Source organism: Macaca nemestrina, chromosome 1, assembly GCF_043159975.1.
Source record: "Macaca nemestrina isolate mMacNem1 chromosome 1, mMacNem.hap1, whole genome shotgun sequence".
NCBI classification, from domain to species: Eukaryota; Metazoa; Chordata; class Mammalia; order Primates; family Cercopithecidae; genus Macaca; species Macaca nemestrina.
Genome location: NC_092125.1, coordinates 173,794,959 through 173,809,221, shown reverse-complemented (window position 1 = coordinate 173,809,221; position 14,263 = coordinate 173,794,959). Strand labels below are relative to the sequence as shown.

The window sequence follows — 14,263 nt, the reverse complement described above, 5'->3', positions numbered from 1 at the left end:
ATATTACTATTTTATTCAGTTCAATACCAGTTGTTGGCACTTTTCTGAAGAGACCCTTAAATATTACCATCTTACTCAGTTTAATACCAGTTGTTAACACTTTTCTGAAGAGCACTAAATATTACTATCTTATTCAGTTCAATACCAGTTGTTAACACTGGGGAAATTATTTAAGCTTTTAAGGAATTAACATAGGAAGGTAGACATGTAAATAGATAATTGCTATATTATGTGATAACTACAACAATGGGATATTATAACAGGCAGGTGAGTGTGTATGTGTGGATATACATAGAGGGAGAGGGAGATGCTAACTGTTGCTGGTAACTTCCTGTGGAAGTAACTCTTAAGCAGAGTTTTAAAGAATGAGATATTGCCACATTAGAATCTGCATTAGTTGCTAGTGGTAGTCCCTTTAATTTAAATTTAAAAAAACATGTGGAAATGATTGGAAAATGGGGACTTTCCTCTTCCAATACACTGTGAAATCTGAAACAGAAGATGGAAATCTAGTTTTCATTCATTGAAAATACAACTGTAGAAAAATTGAGCTGGTTTTCTGATTTTTCTACCAGTGAGTACAGTGTAGAAATGTTTTTGCCACCAACATTTAAGTTCCTTAAAATTTTAAATGTAGGCATATGTACTTTCAGGAAAAAAGTTTTCTTTTAAAAAATATTTCCTTAGAAGCAGTCTGCCCTACTTCCTATTGTACCTAGGCACAGATAATTATTCCACATTTGTCATTGCTATAAAAACATATTTTAGTTAAATTGCTAACTGAATGTACCTTTGTAGATCCTTAACTGCTTTGACTTTCAATACAAGTAAATGCTTATGACCCATCTTACAATAGGCTGAGCAAAGAGCGTATTAGAGAATTGCAGCAGCAGATTGAGGACCTCCAGAAGTCTTTACAGGAACAAGGTTCCAAGTCTGAAGGCGAAAGTGTAAGTAACTTAGAAATTATAATTCTGCTGTGTATGGCTTTTCTTTAATAGGTTATGATGCCCAAACTAATCTTGTATTAGAAAGTGCAGCCCTTATCATTGAGAAAACCCTTAAATACCGTATATATCTGCATAATAGATGCAGTGATTTTGCCAACTTGGAGCCTGTCAGTTGATCATCTACATTGGAAGGTGATTTCTGTCTGTCCTACTTCAGCAGCTATACCAATGTTCATGATGATTCTTGATCATCATTCAGCATCATTCAACAGCTATACCAAAGTTCATGATGATTCTTGATTGAGAACATAATACAATTGAGGGCTTCATAGTTCTACTGGAATTCCAACAGGGCTGGCCTGAGAAAAATCCAAATAATTAGCAATCAGAATTGAGGAAACCTTCTAATAGGAAAAGAGAGAATGGGAAAATGATTTCTACCTAAAGAGCATGCTAAAAATGGATTATACCCATCTCTGAAGGACAGAAACTTTAATGCAGCCTTGGAGGCATCACTCATTTCTTCCTCCTTCCTTAATGATTCATGGCCTTACCGTTTTCTGATGATTTTTGATGGCAGATATTGTGAGGGCAGAGATAAGAGGATTTAAAAGATATCAAACTTAGCCAAAATCTGACTATACCTAGCAACTATTCTATAGTTTGATCTTTTCATGTGAAGAGAAAGAAATAGTGATTGAGAGAGTGATTAACTTAATTAAAAATAACAAGGAAAAAGGACTAGATATGTGTTAGGGATATCTTGATTGATTGAGATTAGATGGAATGTAGGTGATTATACCTGTGTTGATGGGAGAGGAAACCATGCAGAGTAAGTAAAGAGATGAAAAGGAAAATTGAAAGAGTTGCATTTCCTTTCTGTCTTTTATATGCTTTATATTATTTTCTTTTTTTTTCCCTGGGGGCTTGGAAAATAGAAATCGTCTCATGCATGGCGGCATCTCATATGTGCATATATACGGTATTGTAACTTCTCTAATACAAATATTATTTTAAGCCACACTAGAGAATACTTTTAAAATGAGGTCTTTTTGGAGGAGCACATTTTGGCTTGCAGTGTTTTAAAGACAAATGTCTTTATTATTTTAATATATTGGTATCCAACTCATATTTCAGATTATATATTTTAAACACTTCACCTATACAGTAGGTGTGGAACGACTATTGCAATTTAAAGTACTGTTTTTTAAAAGGAGAAATTGTATGTTTAAAATTTTGCTTTTTAACAATATTCAGTTGCTTCATTTTGGTGTTAGTTATTAAAGGATTTGCAACTATAATAATAAAGTTGTATTATAAAGGTAATTATTTTAGATCTTTAAGTTTGTTCCTCATAAGAGGCTCAAAATCTTAAAATTTTTATTCTGAATAATTGAGTTTGATACTCCTCAGTATGTCACATTCAGCTTGCATTTGCTGTTTTTCAAGTTCAGATTTAATTTTTATTACATTCAGAAATATGAGGCATTTTTCTTTCTGTCGTATGCTTTTATATTTCATTTTCTATTTTTCCTTTCCTTTTTGAAGTAAAAAAAAAAACCTAAAAAGTTTATGCTTCTTAAAGTGTGTTACTAGAAATACAAATTTAAAAAATATTTATAATTTTGCCTGGTACACCTTCAAAAGAAGGTAAAGAGATTTAGATGTCTGGAAAATTGACCCTTGTCAAGATAGTCATCTTACAGCAATTTTTTTTTAATTTTATAGTCCAGCAAATTAAAGCAGAAGTTGGAAGCTCATATGTAAGTAAAACTGATATTTCTTTTCAAATATGAGAAGGGAGGAGTTGTAAAAGCCTCTAAAGTTAATCTCCTTTTCGTATTTTGTTTAGAAAAGCAAATATCCTGATGCTAATCGATATGCTTGCTGCAAAAAGTGAAAAGCATGCTAAAGATTCAGCCTGCCTGCTACCCCCATCCCAAACTCCTACATCTTTCAGTTGTTAATATCATTTCAAAAGTTTAAAAAAACAGATAACTATCACAACTAGATTATATGGGATGTTAAACGTGTAAAATATTTTACTTTCTTAGGAAGCAAGTGTGGCAAGGGAAACAATTTAACCTTTTTGGCACCTGCTATGTGCCTGTTTACATCCTCATGACAACCCCTGTAGTCAGGCAGATAGTATTCCCATTTCACAGGTGTGGAACCAAGGGTCAGAAAGCAACTTGCCTAAGATCCACAAATGTTATATGCCAGAGACCAGTCTCCATGCTTTTTCTACCACTTAGGGAAAAACTCACAGAGGTCCATGAAGAATTACAGAAGAAACAAGAGCTCATTGAAGATCTTCAGCCAGATATAAATCAAAATGGTAGGTATCTGTGAAAACTTGGATCAGACAATAGTTTATCCAAGGACTTACTCTTTTTTACTGAAGGATGCAAGGTCTATGTGTAAATTTTTGCACAATGTGTAGATACATATATTGTAAATAGGGACTATGATAATTTTTAGTGCTGAAGTCAATAAATGATATATTATTAAAACAAAAAATAATAAAATGAATTGATGGATATATGGGAGTATCAAACATTAAAAATAAAATTAATCTGTGGAAATGTGGATAAAAACAATTTCAAATCAGATTGATATTACCTTTAAAACATTGTGTAGAAATTCTTTGTTTTTCCTGTGATTGTGCTTACTGTAAGGTATATTTGCTACTTATACTTGATAGAAAGGAGAAAAACAGCTAAATAAAGCAGATTGTAGATTTTTTTTTAAGGGTCAAATAATAAATGATTGAGGATGTGTTGGTTGTATTTCAAAACTTTTAGATAAGAATTCACTACAAAGAATAAATAACAGGCTTTTCTTTTAAGTTCTCTTATCTGTCTTTAGAAAATAAATATAAATATAATTTTATGTGAGGATGAAGTATTTTAATAGGTAGTAATTATTAATAACTGATTATGTTTCATTTTATTTTTACTAATAGTACAAAAGATCAATGAACTTGAAACTGCTCTTCAGAAGAAAGATGAAGATATGAAAGCAATGGAGGAAAGATATAAAATGTACTTGGAGAAAGCCAGAAATGTGAGTGACTTATCTTTCAGAGTTCAAGACTTTGTGGCCTGTGTTTTAGCAAGGCCCATTTCACCGGATTTTTCTGCCATTCTTGTATCTGTATCTAATCACTTCTCTCTTAACTGTATTACCTTACCTGTCAGGTTTCTGTGGTATTTCCCGATCAGTTCTCATACTCTTAATCTCACTCATCAGTGTCAGATAAAATAAACCATAGCTAATAGGAACTGTTTAGACATAGACTGTAGTGATGTCAGAGAGAGTGATGGCTATAAAGTATGGAATCTTTAGTTCTTGGCAAAATAAGCCTAGAATTCTTTTTTTTTTTTTTAATTGTACTTTAAGTTCTAGGGTACATGTGCACAACGTGCAGGTTTGTTACATATGTATACATGTGCCATGTTGGTGTGCTGCACCCATTAACTCGTCATTTACATTAGGTATATCTCCTAATGCTATCCCTCCCCCACTCCCCACAATAGGACCCAGTGTGTGATGATCCCCTTCCTGTGTCCAAGTGATCTCATTGTTCAGTTCCCACCTATGAGTGAGAACATGCGGTATTTGGTTTTCTGTTCTTGCGATAGTTTGCTGAGAATGATGGTTTCCAGCTGCATCCATGTCCCTACAAAGGACACGAACTCATCCTTTTTTATGGCTGCATAGTATTCCATGGTGTATATGTGCCACATTTTCCTAATCCAGTCTGTCACAGATGGACATTTGGGTTGATTCCAAGTCTTTGCTATTGTGAATAGTGCCACAATAAACATCCGTGTGCATGTGTCTTTATAGCAGCATGATTTATAATCCTTTGGGTATATCCCCAGTAATGGGAAGGCTAGGTCAAATGGTATTTCTAGTTCTAGATCCTTGAGGAATTGCCACACTGTTTTCCACAATGGTTGAACTAGTTTACAGTCCCACCAACAGTGTAAAAGTGTTCTTATTTCTCTACATCTTCTCCAGCACCTGTTGTTTCCTGATTTTTTAATGATCACCATTCTAACTGGTGTGAGATGGTATCTCATTGTGGTTTTGATTTGCATTTCTCTGATGGTGAGTGATGATGAGCATTTTTTTCCTGTGTCTGTTGGCTGTATGAATGTCTTGTTTTGAGAAGTGTCTGTTCATATCCTTTGCCCACTTTTTGATGGGGTTGTTTGTTTGTTTTCTTGTAAAGTTGTTTGAGTTCTTTGTAGGTTCTGGATATTAGCCCTTTGTCAGATGAGTAGATTGCAAAAGTGTTCTCCCATTCTGTAGGTTGCCTGTTCACTCTGATGGTAGTTTCTTTTGCTGTGCAGAAGCTCTTTAGTTTAATTAGATCCCATTTGTCAATTTTGGCTTTTGTTGCCATTGCTTTTGGTGTTTTAGACATGAAGTCTTTGCCCATGGTGATGTCCTGAATGGTATTGCCTAGGCCTTCTTCTAGGGTTTTTATAGTTTTCGGTCTAACATTCAAGTCTCTAATCCATCTTGAATTAATTTTTGTATAAGGTGTGAGGAAGGGATCCAGTTTCAGCTTTTTCTACTTATGGCTAGCCAGTTTTCCCAGCACCATTTATTAAATAGGGAATCCTTTCCCCATTTCTTGTTTTTGTCAGGTTTGTCAAAGATCAGATGGCTGTAGATGTGTGGTATTATTTCTGAGGGCTCTGTTCTGTTCCATTGATCTATATCTCTGTTTTGGTACCAGTACCATGCTTTTTTGGTTACTGTAGCCTTGTAGTATAGTTTGAAGTCAGGTAGTGTGATGCCTCCAGCTTTGTTCTTTTGGCTTAGGATTGTCTTGGCAATGTGGGCTCTTTTTTGGTTCCATATGAACTTTAAAGCAGTTTTTTCCAATTCTGTGAAGAAAGTCATTGGTAGCTTAATGGGAATGGCATTGAATCTATAAATTACCTTTGGCAGTATGGCCATTTTCACAATATTGATTCTTCCTCTCCATGAGCATGGTATGTTCTTCCATTTATTTGTGTCCTCTTTTATTTCACCGAGCAGTGGTTTGTAGTTCTCCTTGAAGAGGTCCTTTACATCCATTGTAAGTTGGATTCCTAGGTATTTTATTCTCTTTGAAGCTATTGTGAATGGGAGTTCATTCATGATTTGGCTCTCTGTTTTTCTGTTACTGGTGTATAAGAATGCTTATGATTTTTGCACATTGATTTTGTATCCTGGGACTTTGCTGAAGTTGCTTATCAGCTTAAGGAGATTTTGGGCTGAGACGATGGGGTTTTCTAAATATACAATCATGTCATCTGCAAACAGGGACAATTTGACTTCTTCTTTTCCTAACTGAATACCCTTGATTTCTTTCTCTTGCCTGATTGCCCTAGCCAGAACTTGCAACACTGTGTTGAATAGGAGTGGTGAGAGAGGGCATCCCTGTCTTGTGCCAGTTTTCAAAGGGAATGCTTCCAGTTTTTGCCCATTCAGTATGATATTGGCTGTGGGTTTGTCATAAATAGCTCTTATTATTTTGAGATACATTCCATCAATACCGAATTTATTGGGAGTTTTTAGCATGAAGGGCTGTTGAATTTTGTCAAAGGCCTTTTCTGCATCTATTGAGATAATCATGTGGTTTTTGTCTTTGGTTCTGTTTATGTGCTGGATTTTGTTTATTGATTTGCATATGTTGAACCAGCCTTGCATCCCAGGGATGAGGCCCACTTGATCATGGTGGATAAGCTTTTTGATGTGCTGCTGGATTCGGTTTGCCAGTATTTTATTGAGGATTTTTGCATCGATGTTCATCAGGGATATTGGTCTAAAATTCTTTTTTTGTTGTATCTCTGTCAGGCTTTGGTATCAGGATGATCTTGGCCTCGTAAAATGAGTTAGGGAGGATTCCCTCTTTTTCTATTGATTGGAATAGCTTCAGAAGGAATGGTACCAACTCCTCCTTGTACCTCTGGTAGAATTCGGCTGTGAATCCGTCTGGTCCTGGACTTTTTTTGGTTGGTAGGCTATTAATTATTGCCTCAATTTCAGAACCTGCTATTGGTCTATTCCAGGATTCAACTTCTTCCTGGTTTAGTCTTGGGAGAGTGTGTGTGTCCGGGAAATTATCCATTTCTTCTAGGTTTTCTAGTTTATTTGCATAGAGATGTTTATAGTATTCTCGATGGTAGTTTGTATTTCTGTGGGATCGGTGGTGATATCCCCTTTATCATTTTATATTGCGTCTATTTGATTCTTCTCTTCTTTATTAGTGTTGCTAGCGATCTATCAATTTTGTTGATCTTTTCAAAAAAACAGCTCCTGGAATCATTGATTTTTTTAGGGTTTTCTGTGTCTCTGTCTCCTTCAGTTCTGCTCTGATCTTAGTTATTTCTTGCCTTCTGCTAGCTTTTGAATGTGTTTGCTCTTGTTTCTCTAGTTCTTTTAATTGTGACGTTAGCGTGTCAATTTTAGATCTTTCCTGCTTTCTCTTGTGGGCATTTAGTGCTATAAATTTCCCTCTACACACTGCTTTAAATGTGTCCCAGAGATTCTGGTATGTTGTATCTTTGTTCTCATTGGTTGCAAAGAACATCTTTATTTCTGCCTTCATTTCGTTATGTATCCAGTATTCATTCAGGAGCAGGTTGTTCAGTTTCCATGTAGTCGAGTGGTTTTGAGTGAGTTTCTTAATTCGAGTTCTAGTTTGATTGCACTGTGATCTGAGAGACAGTTTGCTATAATTTCTGTTCTTGTACATTTGCTGAGGAGTGCTTTACTTCCAACTATGCGGTCAATTTTGGAATAAGTGCAATGTGGTGCTTCTCAAAGAATGTATATGCTGTTGATTTGGAGTGGAGAGTTCTATAGACGTCTATTAGGTCCACTTGGTGCAGAGCTGAGTTCAATTCCTGGATAGCCTTGTTAACTTTCTGTCTCACTGATCTGTCTAATGTTGACAGTGGGGTGTTAAAGTCTCCCATTATTATTGTATGGGAGTCTAAGTCTCTTTGTAAGTCTCTAAGGACTTGCTTTATGAATCTGGGTGCTCCTATATTGGGTGCATATATATTTAGGATAGCTAGCTCTTCCTGATGACTTGATCCCTTTACCATTATGTAATGGCCTTCTTTGTCTCTTTTGATCTTTGTTGGTTTAAAGTCTGTTTTATCAGAGACTAGGATTGCAACCCCTGCTTTATATTTGTTTTCCATTTGCTTGGTAGATCTTCCTCCATCCCTTTATTTTGAGCCTATGTGTGTCTGCATGTGAGATGGCTCTCCTGAATACAGCAAACTGATGAGTATTGACTCTATCCAATTTGCCAGTCTGTGTCTTTTAATTGGACCATTTAGTCCATTTACATTTAAGGTTAATATTGTTATGTGTGAACTTGATCCTGTCATTATGATATTAGCTGGTTATTTTGCTTGCTAGTTGATGCAGTTTCTTCCTAGCATCGATGACTTTACATTTTGACATGTTTTTGCAATGGCTGGTACCTGTTGTTCCCTTCCATGTTTAGTGCTTCCTTCAGGATCTCTTGTAGGGCAGGCCTGGTGGTGACAAAATCTCTTAAGCATTTGCTTGTCTGTAAAGGATTTTATTTCTCCTTCACTTATGAAACTTAGTTTGGCTGGATATGAAATTCTGGGTTGAAAATTCTTTTCTTTAAGAATGTTGAATATTGGCCCCCACTCTATTCTGGCTTGGAGAGTTTCTGCGGAGAGATCTGTTGTTAGTCTGATGGGCTTCCCTTTGTGAGTAACCCGACCTTTCTCTCTGGCTGCCCTTAACATTTTTTCTTTCATTTCAACTTTGTTGAATCTGACAATTATGTGTCTTGGAGTTGCTCTTCTCAAGGGGTATGTATCTTTGTGGTGTTCTCTGTATTTCCTGAATTTGAATGTTGGCCTGCCTTACTAGGTTGGGGAAGTTCTCCTGGATGATATCCTGAAGAGTGTTTTCCAACTTGGTTCCATTTTCCCCGTCACTTTCAGGCACACCAATCAGATGTAGATTTGGTCTTTTTACATAATCCCATATTTCTTGGAGGCATTGTTCATTTCTTTTTACTCTTTTTGCTGTACACTTCTCTTCTTGCTTCGTTACATTCATTTGATCTTCAATCGCTGATACTCTTCCAGTTGTTTGAGTCAGTTATTGAAGCTTGTGCATTTGTCACGTAGTTCTCGTGTTATAGTTTTCATCTCTGTCAGTTCTTTTAAGGTCTTCTCTGCATTGATTATTCTAGTTATCCATTCATCCATTCTTTTTTCAAGGTTTTTAGTTTCTTTGTGCTGGTAACATAGTTCCTCCTTTAGCTCTGGGAAGTTTGATGGACTGAAGCCTTCTTCTCTTAACTCGTCAAAGTCATTCTTTGTCCAGCTTTGTTCCGTTGCTGGCAATGAGCTGCTTTCCTTTGAAGGGGGAGATGCGCTCTGATTTTTTGAATTTCCAGCTTTTCTGCACTGCTTTTTCCCCATCTTTGTGGTTTTATCTGCCTTTGGTCTTTGATGATGGTGATGTACTGATGGGGTTTTGGTGTGGGTGTCCTTTCTGTTTGTTAGTTTTCCTTCTGTCAGTCAGGACCCTCAGCTGTAGGTCTGTTGGAGTTTTCTTGAGGTCCACTCCAGACCCTGTTTGCCTGGGTATCAGCAGTGGAGGCTGCAGAAGATAGAATATTGCTGAACAACGAGTGTTGCTATCTGATTCTTGCTCTGGAAGCTTCGTCTCAGGGGTGTACCCCGCCATGTGAGGTGTTGGTCTGCACCTAGTGGGGGATGTCTCCTAGTTAGGCGACTCGGGGGTCAGGGACCCACTTGAGCAGGCAGTCTGTCCGTTCTCAGATCTCAACCTCCGTGCTAGGAGATCTGCTTCTCTCTTCAAAGCTGTCAGACAGGGGCATTTACCTCTGCCGAGGTTTCTGCTGCTTTTTGTTTAGCTATGCCCTGTCCCCAGAGGAGGAGTCTACAGAGGCGGGCTGGCCTCCTTGAGCTGTGGTGGACTCCACCCAATTCGAGCTTCCCAGTGGCTTTGTTTACCTACTTAAGCCTCAGCAATGGTGGGTGCCCCTCCCCCAGCCTTGCTGCTGCATTGCTGCTGCCTTGCAGTTAGATCTGACTGCTGTGCTAGCAATGAGGGAGGCTCCGTGGGCGTGGGACCCTCTGGGCCAGGTGTGGGATATAGTCTTCTGGTGTACCATTTGCTAAGACCCTTGGTAAAGTGCAGTATTAGAGTGGGAGTTACCCGATTTTCCAGGTGTTGTGTGTCTCACTTTCCTTTGGCTAGGAAAAGGAATTCCCTTCCCCCTTGTGCTTCCCAGGTGAGGTGATGCCTTGCCCTGCTTCAGCTCTCGCTGGTCAGGCTGCACCCGCGGACCAGCGCCAACTGTCTGACATGCCCCAGTGAGATGAACCCAGTACCTCAGTTGAAAATGCAGAAATCACTCATCTTCTGTGTCGCTCACGCTGGAAGCTGGAGGCTGGAGCTGTTCCTATTCAGCCATCTTGGGCGCCGCCTTCAGCCCAGGATTCTTATTTGCTAGAATCTTTGCAGATTTTCTAAGAATACAGTTTTTCTAGAAACAGCAATATGAACATTTTATCTTTTGTAAAAATTTAGCGTTTTAAACATATTTGAAATTGTTGTATCATTTAGTTTTAGATTAGGCAGTTAAACACTTTACAAATGTTCATCAGACTCAAGGTTTAACAAGGTAGAGGTTTACTTCATAGTCACATTGAGTCCAACCATAAATGGGGAAAGGGTACCACTTCTCCATGTAGTCATTCAGAGTCCTAAGCTGACAGAGATTCTGCCTTCTTCAGCATAGGGACCCCAGGTTCACTTGACCTTGTCCAACTAGTACAGAAGAAAGACAGCCTAGATTGCATAGGAGATATGTAATGGGCGAGGCCTGAAAACAGCATAAATCACTTTCACTCCCACTTTGGAGTGCAGGCATGTGACCACACCACATTTATGGAACAGACTTTGCAAAAGTGAAATAATGCCTACATAATACTTAGTTGTGTGGGATATAACATAGTTTACTTAAGCATTATCCTACTATTGGAAATAATCTGTATTCACTCCCTTTTCCTTTTTTGCTCCTATAAATAAGACTATAGTCAACAGAATTATACAGAAAAACTTTCTCTTTATTTTGGTTTATTATCTTAACCTTATTTCCTAGAAATGGAAGTATTGAGTCATAGGATAAGACCATAAGATGCTTGATATGTATTTCTAAATGACATTTTAAAAGGACTATAATTAATTAAAACCATGACAATGAATACCATATTCTTGCCACCATTGAATAATATCATTTAAAAGACAATTGCTTGCTTTCATAAATGTGATTTTTTTTCCCATTACCTTATTTGGGGCAAGAGGTTTAAATACTGGTTAAGATACTGGTTAAAGTAATAACATATGTCCATTGTAGAAAATTCAGAAAATATACAAATCACAACCATTTATCACTTAGAGATAATAAACTATGATTTTCTTTTTGTAATTCATATAAATTATTCAATGTATTCTGCTTTTATGGTGTGCATTCCATGAGGGCAGCCACCATGTCTCCCATAAATTGCTGAATCCTCATCTGCCAGTATCTGCCACATAGTTGTCACTCAGTAAATGATTTTTGGATGAAAGAAGGAGCCACAATAATATTTTGGTATTTTACCATCCAGTCTTCTTTTACCTCTATAAATATAGATGAAATTGTCCTAACTCATTAAATAATTTTAAATATTTTTAATAGTTTTATAACTACATCATGCCGATGTCCCTGTATGAAATTTATGGTTTCGCTGGAAATATATTCTTGACATTTCTGAATTGGTTTTCTAACAGAATGCTATCTTCATAGTTTAGCCGAATCTCTTTACTACATTCTGGTTAAACATATCTTTTTACTCAATTTTTAGTAATAACATAAATGCGATTCAGCACCCTACCTTTTGCAAATAAAATCACCAGCATTTATTATATTGATCTTATATATTGAATTACACTTGACTAGATAAGAATAGTAAAAAAGATTATTGTTAAGAATTTCTTTTGTGTGTGTTATTCTTACTTTATAAAATCAGTAAGTTTCCTTAGAGTTATTGAATTCATTTTGATTTTTTAAAAAATTCTCAAGTCAAATAAATATAGAAAGGGTTATTTCAAGACTTTAATTTCTAAAGTTTGAGTATTGAAAAGGCTAAATAACTATTTCCATGTACTGAGCTTTGGAGAAGGGAAATTTGATTTTGGAATGGGGACATTTATATTTTTCTTGTTTATTTATACTGTTTCTTGTATATAGACTGAGTTATTTTTGTTATCCTAGTTAGGATTGTAAAACAAGCTACAGTTAGCTCTTGGATGAATTTGTGGATTATTTTCCACCTTACTTACATGGTTTTTGTAAGATATGTTCTGTATGTTTTAATACTTTAAAATATAAAGTGAGCATAAAATTGTTTTCTTTAAATAGGTAATAAAAACTTTAGATCCCAAGTTAAATCCAGCATCAGCTGAAATAATGCTACTAAGAAAGCAGTTGGCAGAGAAAGAGAGAAGAATTGAGATTCTGGAGGTAAAACTTTTATATTTACTCATCTCTTAATTATTTTATAGAATCCTGGTAATTAACTGTTGTCATATATTTGCCATTAATGATGACGTTTTACAAGAAGTTAAAAATGTCATGTTTTAGCATCCAGGGTGTTTATTACAAAGCATCTCACTGGCCACCCAGTAGATGGTCTGTGTGTAGCTCATATACCCTGTTTATATGCAGCATTGTAGCTCTCCTTGTCAATAACGGTCATTATATGGATATCCCTGACTTTCTAATAGAGTCCTGCTATAATGTTTCTTTTTAAATTATGCAAATATGATTTCATTTGGGGGATAAAAACCTGACCTTTACTGTCTAAAAAAGATACTGTGCTGACTCAGTCAACCACATTTTTCTTACCTTCAGCCGTTTCTCACCTGAACCTAAACAAACTTATTAGTAGTGGAATTTCTGGCAGAAGGAAGTACTCACAGAATCCTAGTGAACTCCTGAACTAAAGTGGCAATCTTAGTTATTAATCATGCAAAATTATATTAGTAATGGCATGCTCTCATTAATTAGCTGAGTCTAAATTTTAAAGATATTTTAGTGTTAGTGGTTATATTATTTTTATGATACTTAGGTAAGTATGTCACTATGGAATTATGTATTCTTAGATTTATAATTGAGCACGTTCTGGTTTCCTTTGCAAAGTGTTTTACAAAACTACGATATTTAATACTGTAGTGAGATTTGATGCTATTCTTGAAGTAAATATATACTACCTTTTAATAACATATGCATAATTGCAGAGCCATGTTGAATTCTACATACTGGCCTTGAAATTCTCATAAATGGTATTCAGTTTCTTTTTTTTTTTTTCTTTTGATATGGAGTCTTGCTCTGTCGCCCAGGCTGGGGTGCAGTGGCATAATCTTGGCTCACTGCAGCCTCTGCCTCCCAGGTTCAAGCAATTTTCTTGCCTCAGCCTCCCTAGTAGCTGGGATTACAGGTGCATGCCACCATGCCCAGATAATTTTTGTATTTTTAGTAGATGGGGTTTTGCCATGTTGGCCAGGCTGGTCTGGAACTCCTGACCTCAAGTGATCCACTCTCCTCAGCTTCCCAAAGTGCTGGGATTACAGACATGAGCCACCACACCCAGCTGTATTCAGTTTCTTTTTAAATCATCTAGGAATATTATATTTCAAAGAAATGCACTCTATTTATGTACCTTTTTCTTGGTATTTGAGCAAGTAGGTATGAACTGTGGTAGAAATATTTTTATTTAAAGACTTAAAGACTTTAACATCCCCTCCTCCGTACATCCATAGTACAACACCATTCTTCCTACATCCATAGTACAACACCATTCTTCCTACATCCATAGTACAACACCATTCTTCCTACATCCATAGTACAACACCATTCTTCCTACATCCATAGTACAACACCATTCTTCCTACATCCATAGTACAACACCATTCTTCCTACATCCATAGTACAACACCATTCTTCCTACATCCATAGTACAACACCATTCTTCCTACATCCATAGTACAACACCATTCTTCCTACATCCATAGTACAACACCATTCTTCCTACATCCATAGTACAACACCAACTTGATATGCCCTTGCTATCAATGCTTGTCCAGGCTATGTTGTGTGTTCTCAAAAGCACTGAGTAAGGAGATCTGTCTGAAGAAATGCTATTAATTCTTCAAGTTCTAAGTCAAATATCTCT

General features: G+C 36.5%; 1 protein-coding gene across 3 annotated transcripts in view; it reads left to right on the top strand.

Annotated features, from left to right (window-relative positions):
* Positions 1 to 14,263, top strand: part of LOC105495153 (hook microtubule tethering protein 1) — a 65,882-nt gene that overhangs the window by 48,434 nt on the left and 3,185 nt on the right. For all 3 annotated transcript variants that reach the window (XM_071092320.1, XM_011764413.3, XM_011764414.3), the window contains 5 exons: positions 857 to 950; positions 2,679 to 2,713; positions 3,206 to 3,288; positions 3,916 to 4,016; positions 12,451 to 12,552. In XM_071092320.1, coding sequence (XP_070948421.1) covers positions 857 to 950; positions 2,679 to 2,713; positions 3,206 to 3,288; positions 3,916 to 4,016; positions 12,451 to 12,552 — 415 coding nt within the window. The remainder of the gene's footprint in view (positions 1 to 856; positions 951 to 2,678; positions 2,714 to 3,205; positions 3,289 to 3,915; positions 4,017 to 12,450; positions 12,553 to 14,263) is intronic.